This window comes from Chenopodium quinoa, unplaced genomic scaffold (genome assembly GCF_001683475.1).
Source record: "Chenopodium quinoa cultivar QQ74 unplaced genomic scaffold, ASM168347v1, whole genome shotgun sequence".
Lineage (NCBI taxonomy): Eukaryota > Viridiplantae > Streptophyta > Magnoliopsida > Caryophyllales > Amaranthaceae > Chenopodium > Chenopodium quinoa.
Window position 1 is genome coordinate 2338324 of NW_018742287.1, and position 13553 is coordinate 2351876.

General features: G+C 42.6%; 1 protein-coding gene across 1 annotated transcript; it reads right to left on the minus strand.

Moving 5' to 3' along the window:
• Window positions 1-1596: 1596 nt before the first annotated feature.
• On the minus strand, window positions 1597-3330 carry LOC110685764. Its single transcript, XM_021862286.1, has 2 exons — window positions 3169-3330; window positions 1597-2913 (listed from the first exon to the last, which is right to left on the minus strand). The coding sequence occupies exons 1-2, from the start codon at window positions 3328-3330 to the stop codon at window positions 1597-1599; spliced, it is 1479 nt and encodes a 492-aa protein (XP_021717978.1).
• Window positions 3331-13553: the final 10223 nt, after the last annotated feature.

The window sequence follows — 13553 nt, forward strand, 5'->3', positions numbered from 1 at the left end:
CATATCATCATAAGACACAACATAATTCCTATTATTCAAATTAAAGGATATTTGATCACGTCCTTTAGTAAGAGTTGAAAGGAATTCATAGGTATACCTGACATAGGTGGGGGCGCATTTGGTCATGAAATTCTCCAGACCCACTTTCCGTAGCAAGAGCCGCACTACTTCCTCCATGCCTAGCTCTTGCAAAGCTTCTAAGTCAAAAAACTTGGTGCATTGCACCGTTCGTCGTGGTTGTTGAAGCTTAGTCCATATCCCCTTCTCCTTGGAATTCAACCGCATACCCATGAATCCATCCCCTCGAGGCAATGGAGGTGCCTCACCTTGACTAGAAGAAGCACCTTGCTTCTTGCCCCTTGGGGGTCTTGATGGAGATGATGCCTTAGACCTCTTGGTATCCCCACCCATGACTCTAATTGTATGTTTGTACCTTTACCTTCACTTTCAATTACGAGAAATTCAACTTGCACAACTGCACAACCAACTCAATGTCAAACTTGAAATCAAGAGAAAATGGAAAATCTAGGTTGTAATTGTGATGGGAATTGAGGAGTGGATGAAAGGCAAGGACTTGGGAAAGGGAGATTGGTAGGGGATCGGTGCAATTGGAGTAAGGGGATGAAAGAATAGAGAGAAGGAGGAGAAAAGGAGTAAGGGTTCGTGGGAATTGGGGTTTACGAAAGGAGTAATGAAGGTAGGAGTTGGAAAGGGGGAAATAAGGGGGAAAAATATCGGGGAGGCTGGTGGAGCCGCTGGTAGCGGCTTGAGGCCCGCTGGCAGCGGCTCTGGCAGGTTTTTGGGGTTTTCTGGGCTGGAAGACCCGCTGCCAGCGGGTACGGGGCAGCTGGCAGCGGCTGATACTGATTCCTTTTTTTTTTTTTTTTTTTTGAGGTAGGGTGCCGCTGGCAGCGGCTCTGCAGCAGCTACCAGCGGCTGGGACAGAGCCTGGGGTTTTTGGGCTGCCTGAAGACCCGCTGGTAGCGGCTGCAGAGCAGCTGCCAGCGGCTTCAGCAGGGAATGTCCCCTTTGGCTCTGTTTCAGCTTGTTTTTGCTGTGTTTCGGGCATAAAAGATGCTCCCGAGGCCTCCACCTACATAGAAACAACAAAAACACTCTTCACATCACAAGAAAAATTAAAAAAAAAAAAATAAACTACGAAAAGAAATGGGGAAGAGTTTTCGATCGGGTTGCCTCCCGATTAGCGCCTTTGTTTTACGTCGTTGGCTCGACGCGGCTCATCCCACTTCGCTACTCCATTGATGGCTCGTAGAGATCGATGCTCTCCACGTTCTCGGTTTTGAAACCCTCGAAGTAGGGTTTGAGCCTTTGTCCATTGACTTTGAAAACCTTATCAGTCTCGAGGCTTTGAATTTCAACTGCTCCATGCGGATATACGTTCACCACTTGAAAAGGGCCCTCCCAATGGGACCGAAGTTTTCCCGGAAATAATCTAAGTCGGGATTGATATAGGAGTACTTTTTCACCGACTTTAACCTTCTTCCTAGCAATCATCTTGTCATGCCACAACCTATTCTTTGCTTTGTGGTATAAATGGGACAATTTCTTGCCCGGAATTGCAGACGGGCCGATTGTTTAACCTGGTGGTATAGGTGGAAGCTTGGAATGTTCATTCAATTCCCCCACCTTCACCTGCACATTAGTATGCATAGAGAAATCCAAGCAATCACCAGATACAACATTAGTTATAGGTGTGAGGAACTCATCCCCACGATCATTGTTAGGAACATCATGCACCATTGGATCGACAACATTAAGAGAACATAAAGAATGAGTGTTGACAGGATACTTTATGGAATCATAAATGTTATACCCAATTGCTTTCCCATCAACCTCCATAGTCAAGGAACCGGTAGACACATCGATTTTTGTTTTAGCAGTCTTCAAGAAAGGTCTTCCTAACAAGATGGGGACTTCTTGTTTGTCATGTTCCATGTCAAGCACATAAAAGTCAGCAGGAAAAATCAAACCATCAACCTTAACCAACACATCTTCCACCACCCCCTTAGGATACACATTAGACCTATCCGCTAACTGAATCACTACCCCAGTTCCATGTAAAGGTCCAAGTTTTAAAGATTTAAACAGGGAGTAGGGAATGACATTGATTGATGCACCTAGGTCCAACATAGCTCGGTGCAATGTGGTGTCTCCTATTGTAACAGGAACAATAAACATACCAGGATCACCACATTTTTCTGGGATTTTCTTTTGGAAAACCGCAGAAACATGAGCACTCACCTTTACCTTCTCTTTTCCTCCCAACCTATGCTTTCTCTTGATAGTACACAGTTCTTTCATAAACTTAGCAAAACGAGGAATACTTTTAATCACATTCAAGAGGGGAATATTTACCTCACATTTGCTAAAAGTCTCATAAATATCCTTGTCTTTCTCATACCTTCGAGTATCTTGCAAGGCTTCAGGGAACGGTGGTGTGGGTTCATAAGAGGGAAAAGTTGGTGGATTCGCCACAGCTTCATGTTCTACTTCTTGCTCTTCAGTTCCAATCAAGTCTTTAGCCCTCTTAGTTGCAACTGCAGTTTCTTGCAACTCTTTGCCATTTCTCAATGTTATTGCATTGACCTGTTGCTTAGGATTCAGCTCCGTTTGAGATGGAAGCTTTCCAGAGTCCTTAGCTTCAAGTCGGCTTACTGCACTAGAGATTTGACTAAATTGATTCTCTAAGTTTTGAATACTTGATCTGGTTTCTTGCTGAAATTGCACCATATTTTGCTGCATAGTAGAAACATTAGAAGTTAATGATCTAATCATTTCTTCAGTTGACATATTATTCGAATTTGAGCTTTGGCCTTGAGGTTTGGGTAATGGTGCCCTATATTGCTGATACTGTTGCTGGCCTTGAGCATTTTGCTGTTGTTGTTGGTTCCCCTGGGAATTCCCATATCTCAAATTTGGATGATCCCTCCATCCTGGATTGTATGTATTTGAATATGGATCATATCTTCTCTGAGGACCTTGCCCTTGGAAACCCATTGCATTGGCCTGCTCATTCTGCTCCTCTTGTAATTGAGGACATGCATCAGTGGGATGTCCCATGGAGGTGCATAAACCACAAGCATTCAGTTGCTGTGGATTCCTTGAGTTCACCATGAACTCACGCATCATAGAAGTCAAATCAGCTACTTGACTCTCTAACTCAGTTGTATTCGAATTTGCTAAATTCACCCGGCGCGTGGGAGTTCTCTGACTGAATTGCCTAGAATTTTCTGCTAGCTCTGCAATCAACCTAGTTGCATCTCCTGGAGTCTTATTCACTAGCCCTCCACCACTTGCTGCATTCACCATCCTCAAGTCATCATCAGTTAGACCTCCATAGAAGTATAGGATGAGGTCTTGATCGGAATACCCATGGTAAGGACAACTAGCACACAATCTCTTAAATCTCTCCCAATACTCATACAAGGATTCATCTTCCTTCTGATCCACATTGATGATAGCTTTCTTAAGGCTTGCAGAAATAGTGGCTGGGTAGTACTTCTCAAGGAAACACTTCTTTAAATCTGCCCAAGTTGTTATGCTACCTGGGGGAAGATAGTAAAACCAATCCTTTGCTGCATCTTTGAGAGAAAAAGGAAATGCTCTCAACTGAATTTGTTCATCAGTCATCCCAATCGGTTTCATGCTAGTGCAAACCACATGAAATTCTGCCAGATGTTTATTCGGATCTTCGCCTTTCATGCCATGGAATGCCGGCAATAGATGAATTAGACCGGATTTGATCTCAACATTAGTACCTTCCTCCAACTGCTGGTATGCAATGCACAACGGTTGTTGGTTCAAGTTGGGAGCTGTGAGTTCCCTTAGAGTTCGATTGTCAGCCATCTCCTCTTCTTCTTGAATATTGAAGGAGTATGTTGATTCACTGGGGGTTGTTCTTGCCTCTTTCCGCAACCTGGAAATATTCCTTTCAATTTCTGGATCAAACTGCAAAACTTCTTTGTTAGCAGAACGGGTACTTATCATACCCTAGCGAACAAACAAAGAAAGATAGCTAAGAACAGTCCTAAAATAAATTCTACTAAGATAAACAATTAAAAAGTAACGCCTTAGTTCCCCGGCAACGGCGCCAAAATTTGGTGTGCCTCAGTCGTATGCAACCAAAAATATCACAACTAAGCTAACTGCAAATAAACGTAGTTAGGGGAGTCGAGTTCGAATCCACAGGGAAAAAGGGACTAATAACTGCAAACCTAAGTGGAATTACTCTAGGAACGTAGTAATCTAAGTAACAAGGGGGTTTTGACAAGCAATGGTGACAATTAAACTAAATCTGAACAATGAACGTAAATAGTATGCAATCAATGAGAATAACGGTCTTGGTTATGCGAAATCCACAATTGAACATACAAATTGATCATAGAAGCCTCTTCAATCAAACACTATTGAACACCTTGTTGTAGAATTCTAAATTCTAAATTCTCATAAGCTAGTTAGAAATAGCAAAGCGCTCCTTTCTAACCCTTTCTAATGTATAATTTAAGACAAGCGCTCTAAATCATCCACAAGAAGAACATAAACGGAGAAATCAACAAGGATTGAATAAATTAACACAAGCGGTCTAATTTCTTCAATAATATTATTCCCTCTTTAAGTTATCAATCAAAAGCATGCATTCATAACCCAAAGTTGCTACTTTGGAAAGATTAATTAGATGCAAGCGAATCTAACAATTCTAACCTAGCAATTGATTAAAGCAAATCATGAAATAATTCAAAGGAATAATAAACATTCAATAGATAATAAAGAGAAGAGAAATCTCACAATTCGTAGCCAAAAGCTTCAATCTTTAACCAAGAATCCGGAAGATTAAGCTTCCATGGATTCTAATTCAAAAACAAAGATTTCTGAAATTTGCCAAGAACCCTAGAAAACTTTTTCTTCTCTCTAACTTAATTCTCTCTAATTAACCTCTTCTAACTCTTCATAAAAATAGACTATATATATGTTTCCATACTTAAGATAACATAAAACAATAATAAAACTAATAAATAAATACAAAACACGAGCCAAGACAAAGCAAACTACTGAAAAATAACCAAAACAGGCCCCGAAATCTGGAAGACCCGCTGCCAGCTACTCGGGACCCGCTGGCAGCGGCTAAAGCAGCAAAACACTTCGTCCTCTCTGGCTGACCCGCTGCCAGCGGCCCTGGCAGCGGTTCTGCTGTCTTCTTTGCTCTTTCTTCTAGCTTTGCTTCACCTTTACTCAAGCTTTCTCCCTTGCTCTTCCAAGCTCCATCACGCTTCTCAAATCACGAGCTAAGGTCCATACTCTATAATCCTCCTCATTAGTTCCCGAACTCACTCACTAACACCTATAAATCCCGGCTTTTGCACACAAGTGAGATCACCGCCCGAAACTCACAAAAGCTATTAAAAACTCATGCACAACATCAAAACACACCCTAAAACTCTTCTCTCAACCCTTGATAAGACGGCTTATCAGTGGCCCAAGTTAATGCCGCCTTTGGGTGGACATCCGACCTGAAATATAGTCCTAAGGATGGCCACTCAAAACATTATAACTCCGAGTTGTTTTGGCGGCAAATCACGGGGAAGATGGATAAAGATCCCCGTAGGGATAAGGCGACTTCCATCGTCAATCCCGCCTTTTGGTTGTCCCACAAGACCTTCTCCTCTACTATCTTTGCTAGAGGAGATAGTTCGGGTGTAGTCTCCATTAGGGAGCTACAGTTTATTTGGCACCTCACTCGTGGGGACGGGCGTCTAGACATGGGAGCGTGGTTAGTAGACCACCTCGACGGTGTAGCCCGGGGTAGGGGTGATATTACTATCGGTGGCATGATCACCATTCTTGCACAATATAATGGGATTGATTTTCCTGACTTGCAGGCTATCCCAGGCACTACGAGGCTTGATATGCGCACCCTGAGAGCCATGCAGTGGCTTGAAAGGACATCCCAGCCGGATTGCTATTTGTGGCTTGTCACAGGCAAGCCATACGCCTACTTGCCCGATCCGGGGAGGACGGTGGTTTACAACAAGGACAACTGGATCTTCGACCCCGACTTCACCTGGCACGAGGAAGGGAGCACGGAGTATGTAGACTGTAGTCCCCAGCCTCACCAGGGGGATGAGCAGGCCCACGGGGGCCAAGGAGGTGATGATGCTGATGATGATGATGATGACGAGGAGGGTGGCCGGATGCGGCCAAGCAGATCCCGACGCAAGACTTCGGTTGGCTCCGCCAAGGAATGGATGATTTGAGGCTCGAGGTAGCGGGTTTGCGTCGGTCGAACGAGGATATGACCTCCGCCTTCAGAGACCTGAGGAGGAGTGTTGATGATATGGCCTCCCGTTTCCCTTATGGCCCGGGCAGGCCTAGCTCGTGATCCCTTTCCCTTTCCCTTTAGTTACCTCCTTCTCCTTACTATTGTAAGTCCTTGATGTGTAAACATTGAGGACAATGTTTGATTCTAGCTTGGGGGGGGGGGGTCTTACTTGTATTTAGGGATTTGGATTTTTGGTAGTTTAGTTTTTATTTGCTTTCGAAAAAAAAATACAAAAAAATACAAAAAGAAAAAATTACAAAAATATTTACTGCTTTCCTAGACTAACCTTAACTTGTTTGCTAGTATGTCTTTCCTTTTTGCAGATTGGGAACATTCGAGAAGCGGCATGAGTTTGAAGAATGATACTATGGCCGTTAATTGGAGCTCCCGGGAAGCAAATTTGGTGAGATCTTTTCCCTTTTTTGTGTGCTTAGGATAGCTTAGTTTAGGAAGAAGTTGAATGGTTCGAGGATGTTTGATCGGTTCTAAGGAACCTGGGATCGTTGATGTTGATATCAATCGATCACTTGTTTGTCGATTGGGATTTTATGTGATTTTTATGCCTCGTTATGTGCCTTTCAACTTATTTAGTTAGCTTAGTTGTACATATGTGTGTGATAGATAGGAAAAGCTTCTGTTATGAGGATGCGTAGTTTAGCTTATATGAGTTGCCTCATAGTCTTTTCCTATATTGTTGGATCATGATAAACTTGTCTAATTGCATAAAATTTTGGAATTATGCTCATATTTGGATTCGAAATGTGAATAAATGTGTATGGAATGTCTATTTCCACTTAAGCCAGTGATGAATACACAGTTTGAGTCTATTGTTGATCAATGTAGACGAGTCTAGGCGAAGGGTAGGTGGATAGAACACTTTTTTCATGTGAAACTATAGGCCTTTGGACTGTGGTAAGATGGAGTCGCTTCTCGGTTGTGGATTTGATCCCCTTGATTGGTAGTTTCTTTATTTGTTAGATCCCGTGAGGTTTATTTGTTCTAGCTTTCATCATTCTTGTTGAGTGGCATATTTGGATCCTTGATTACGCATTTTTCAATCTTTGTGTTGACTAGTAGCTCCCGAGACCGACTTGACACCTTTTAGGGAGGAAGAGGGCACCTTTTTCATTTTTCTTATTTTGTTCCTTTTATTTTGTTACAAATTGATTTTCTTTTTACATCATCTTACTTACTAACCATGTTGAGCTTTAATTCCATTCTTGGTTAACCGTGTTACAAACCCGATGGCCAATGTTTTACCAACCCTTAGTTGTGAAGCGTTTACCTAGATAGGTTTGTTGAGCTTATTGTTTACTAATCAAGAAATAATGACTGATAGTTGGTTTGAGCAAGTGTGAAAGTGAGCCTAATTGTAAATATGTAATGTGAAAGTCATTTTGCTAAAAAAGAAAAAAAAAAGGAAAAAAAAAGAGAAAAAGAATTTAAAAAGAAAAAAAGAAGAAGAGAAAAGCCGTCTGAATTGTGAAAAAGGCAAGGACACATAAATAAAGTTTTGAAGTTTGAAAAAGGTCATTTGAGTGTGTATTATATGGATAATTTGGGATGTGTAAGAATATGAATCAATGAGATTGTGGAATATGAATTACATCTTTTGAACTTTTGTTTTTGAGAATTGTGATTCTTGCGCTTCATTTAGGAATTAACCCCACATTTTAAATTGTTTTCACCTACCTTACCCATTGCCAATACATTACAACCCTTTAAGACCCTTAGACTTTAGAGGTGTTGGGTTTCAAACGGTGGAGGGAGATGCTTTTCAACCCTATGGAAAGATTATGCGTGATTGAGATGTTGGGATACCTATTATTTCCTCAAAATATTACTTTTTCCGGTTCCTTCGAGGAATCATGAGGAGCCAATTAGGGTGGTGATTTGAAGCAAAGAGGAGGACGTGGCCGGTTTGGTTGGGTTTAGAGGGAAGCATGACTTCTTTGTTCTCTATGCTTGGTTTAGGTCTTGTTTGCATTTTGATCAACGATACCTTGGATTGTGTGTCTCGTTGCTTGTTTGAGTGAGTTTTCATTCCGTGCATGGTTGTTCTAAGTAGGATCCATTGACTTCATTCCGTGCTTAATTTGATTTATATGCAATGGCATAGTTTATTTGATCTTGTGTGTGTTTCCCTTGGTTTTTGCTCGAGGACTAGTAAAAGGGTAGCTTGGGAGGTTTTGACAAGCGCACTTTAGGGCGCGCTTTAGAGCATATATTAGGATGATTTTGGATGTATTTGGGGTCGTTTTGGCCGATTATTACCTTGTTATGCTTATGTACCCTATATTACGTGCTTCACGGGTTTTCGGTTTGTTTTTGATGTGTTTTGAGGTAATATCAACCGAGTTTAGTCGGATCCCGAGCCCTTGATGCGTAACTGAGCTAGCCTTAACCGAAGTCCGAGGAGTTAAGGAAGTTTAAGTGTCGTGCATTGATTACATAGCACAGGCAGCACGGCCGTGTTACCATAGGCACACCCGTGCTGGCCTATGAGCAAGCAGCCCCAGGCAAGGCAGCACGGCCGTGCAAGCCAATAGCACGGACGTGTTAATATCCACACACCAGCACGACCATGCAGGCCATTAGCACGGTCGTGCCAGATGTTGCCCGTGCCCGTGTCAGCTTCAGTATGAGCCCCGTGCTAGAGCATATTCAGCACGGCCGTGTCATTTTTAGCACGGCCATGCCAAATATAGCACGGTCGTGCCAAATTGAAGAAGAAATCCGGTTTAGCTACTGACAAGCTAGCACGGTCGTGCCAAATATAGCACGGCCATGCTGATCCAGGGTTGACTGCGCGATTGACTTCTCCGAATTAGAAGACATATATAAGGCCCAACTTTAAGGGGCGTTTTTAGACAGATTTAGAGATAGTTTTTGAGAGCCTTTTGTAGAGAGTTATTGGAGAACGTTCTTGGTATTAGAGATTCATTAGTTTTCTTAAAGATTATTCTAGCGATTTTAGTTTCTCGGATTGATTTGAAGCAAGATTTGTGAAGATTCTTTGTATTATTCATTGACGACGGATATCAAAGTTCTAAACTTTTCCATTGATTAGCATCAATACAATTGGTATTATTCATTCTTGTTTATTAATCTAGTTTTATTATTCCTTAATCAGAATTTATGTTTAGATCTATGATGTTTATGGGATCTATTATTGCTGTGATTATGAATATTGTGAGTAGTTTCCTAGCTAGGGTTTCGGGATGAAACCCGGCCTAGGTAATCTACGTAATTAAGGATTGATTTTGATAAACGGATTGTGATTAAATTGATTATATGCGATTGCATGTTAATTCACTACAATTGGAGTAGCTAACCTAGAATCTTGAATTTAATTGCATGATATTCTTGATTTGAACAAGAGATTGTGAATGGAGTATTTCATTATTGAATGTGGTTTGATTATGTATCGAGTAATGTTAAGTGCATGAGAAATCCAAGCTTAGTATTGCCCGTTGTCTTCCTATCGCACGATATTAATCAGACATATAGTCTTTGCATATCCCGTTTGTCTCTATGATTCCTTGTTGCGTAGTTACCGATGGTTTGGTGAATTCCCGTTCTCCCTAGTGTCTTAGTTTATTGATTTATTCCATCTTATTAGTAGTATTTTAGAACACCATTTTCCATTGATTTCGAACTAGCTTAGGTTTAAGATTGATTTGCAATTACTCTCGTTCCTCGTGGACCGAACCTTTATTTTCCATTGTACTTGGTTATAGGGTGTTCGTATAAGTATTGTTTGATTGAGAGTTAGATTGTAGCGACCGATTTAACCCTTGTCATTGACACTTGTTGCATTGTGATTAGATTTATTTATTAATTTATTTTAGAAATAAATTAATTAGCAAATTATACATTCTCCCACATTGGTTGGGGAATGAAACATAAGGGTTCATTTCCCTATAAATACCAAGCTTGGGTATTGGGAAATAAACAACCTTGAGTGGAATTAAAAGGCAACTCTAAGAAAGAGTAAACCTTTGATTCGTAAAACTCATAGTTATTTTGTCCGGGTCTTGACTAACCTTCAAGACTTAGGACGCTCGGGTCGGGTCGAGGGTACGATCCGTCGGAGATCTCGTCTTTTCGGGATTTTGAAGTAAGAGCTCTTTGGGAGCGAAGCACGCGTCAAAGGTATAATTCTCGTTCTTAATCTTGTTTGATTAAGTTTATTATGCTTGTTTAATTGCTTTAATTAAGGGGCGGGTCTTGGTGGGTTTCCTTCCGCGTAGTTTCTAGTCACTACGAAACCCTACAATGGTGTCCTTCCAACAAGTGTACTATGCCGGTAGAGGGTTCAGAATTATGAGAAAGCTAATTCTTCGGTAAGGTTAAGTGATCAGAATGCCTAGGTGGAGGCCACTTCCGATCAGTAATATTAATGTACAATTAATATTACAACTTAATCTTGACTGAACCCCTGTCGAACCCAATCAAACAACCGATCCGAGACGACGAATCAATCCGAAGGATGTGATGAGTCGTCAGAGTATTACGAACAAAGACGTCGGATATCGGGCTTAGAGCGTTGATACCGAGCGTCGCAAATTCAACAAGTGACAAGTTCGAGTTAGGCCGTAGCCTCGCATTGGCCTAGCCATGCGAGTGCTAGGCTAGCTCGAGCTAGCATGCGCATCGCAATGCTAGCCGCAAGCCTAGCATGCATTGTGTGCTAGCCCAAGCGTGCTAGCAATGCCCGCAAGAATCGCAGGCATGATGCCTTGCGTGCTTGCTAGCATGCTAGGCCAGACACCCAGCGCATCGCTAGCCAAGCAAGCATCGCAAGGCTAGGCCTTGCTAGCATGCTAGGCGCCCAGCCATCACAGCCACGCACCAAGCACCAGCATCGCATAGCAGCGTGCTAGGCATGCTAGGCTATGCGTGGTGCTTGGTAGTGGCACACACCAAGCCACAGCTCGCTATGCGTGTTAGGCCTCGCATAGCAACAACACCAAGCAGCATCACGCACAGCATCCCAGCGATGCATGCGTGGGCTGGCTGTGTGCAGCGCATGTGCGTGGGGAGGCTGGCCAGCAGCCCAACCTTGTTGCTCGGCGCCAGATGGCTGCCTTGGCAACAAAGGCAGGCTGCCAGCTTGCCACGTGGCTTGGTCAGCCGGTCAAGGGGAGGGGACCAAGGGTTGGTGGTTGGCTTGGGGAGCAAGGTGACTTGGTCCCCCCCCTTGGGTGGTCCTTACCTTCTCTCTTCCTCCTTATGCCACTTTGTAACTTGTTGATTTAATTGCAATTTTATTTTGTTTTGATTAAAATAAAAGAGGGAAAATTGCAAATCTCCCACATTGATTGAGAATGGGAAATCAAGGTTCATTTCCCTATATATACCCAAGTTTTGGGATTTGGGAAGAACACTTGAGTGGAACTAAAAAGGCATCTCCTTAGAAAAGTGAGAAAACCTTAAGTTCGTAAAACTCTAGTTTTTATTAGTCAAGTCCCGACTAACCTTCGGGACTAGGACCGTTCGGGTCGGGTTCGTGGGTACGAGCCATTGGAGACCTTCGCATTTGCGGGCTTCGGGTTTTGAAGTAAGAGCTCGGGATTGAGCGAAGCACGCGCCATGGGTATGAATGTCTTTTCCTTCTCTCTCTTAATTGTTGTTTAATATGTAATTGCATGCTTAGTTGCCTTAATTAGTGGGCGGGTCTTGGGCGTGTTTCTCTTCTGCGTAGAGTCGGACTCTACGAAACCCAACACCTTCAACATTCCTCTCCTTTCTATCTCTTGAGCAGATGCATTTTACAATGAGTGAGCCATCATGGGCCGTATGGACATCGACTTCCGTCTCTGACTCGGTATCTTGGTCTGTATAGAACTATGCTCCATTCGACTCTTCTTCATTAATCGAATGTGATACAGGCTCGTCAGATGCCATCTTAGAGACACTTTCTCCACAGATAGTGCCAAATGTTTCAGGGTATTCTGAGATGTCCTATGGGAGAGTTACAACACTAAAACTAGCTTGTCGCATGTTCTGTACCTGCACAAACGGAAGCTCCGGTTGTTTGGAGTTCTGCCTTTGATGGTCAATTAGTACCGGATGAGGAAAGTGGAAACTAAATGCGAAAAGTAAAAGTTGCCTTTCTCGGATCCCGAAATCTGAGGAGCAAAAGTTGTTGTAATAATTGGTGAATGGTATCTGAAAGTGATTGTAATTGTGTCCCTCCAAAGGGAATAAATGTCCCTATTTATAGGGGCATAGGAGTTCGTGCTCTTCCTTAGGCCACTTTAAGCTAGGTAATTAGGTTGCGCCATTTTTACGGCGGGCATCGGGATTTGGGCCCTTGAAGGCCACCATTTTACCAATGAGGGGTGCCACGTGTCTTGTCCTGGTTGGTTTATTTTAGAACGCTTCCTAAGGTGACACATGTCACTCTCTCATTGATCCATGATCTAAGGTAATTTTTACCCTAAACATTACAGGTTTTTTGTTCCTTTTTTGGCATATTTGTATCAAAGGTCGTTCCATTTTGAAATAATCCAAAGGTCATTCCATTATTGGAACGCAGAAAGGCCGTGTTATTCTTGGCAAATTTTCCAAATTAAATTAAATAAATAAATAAAATTAAAACCAACCCCCAGCCCCTAGCCCCGACAACCTCCCCCTTCCCAGCCCCACCCACAAAACCACCCAAAACCCCAATTAAAATATTCACAATCAAAATATTCCCATGAACTCCATCTTTCTCTATTTTCGCCACCACTTCACGGCAATTTTCAACCCAATCAGACCACCACACGTTGCAACAATCGAGAGAATGTGAAGTAATCGATTGTAAGAGAAGGTGTCATGGCAAAAATTGGGGTAATTGGAGGGACAAAAATGGAAGAATTTGAGAGATAGATGAGGGGAATTTTTGAGGGATTTGAAAATTAAGGAGGCTTCAGAAGGAGTTAGGGTTAGGGTATGAAGGTAATTGGAGAGGTCGGAAAAGGGTTGAAAATTGGGGATTTGAAGCTTTGGGTGATTTCGGAGATTAGGTCACGGCGAGGAAGAGGGAAGCCACGGGCGTCGAAAGGGAGAGCAAGGGAGTGGATTTCTGCGACCATCGATGGTTGTCGAGAGAGTTCATGGGAAAAGGTGGGTTTTCCAGTGGGGGAAGGGGAGAGGGGTGGGTGGGGTTTGGGGTTCAGGTGGGAATGGGTGGGGCTGGGTGTTTTTTCTTAATTTTTTTTTATTT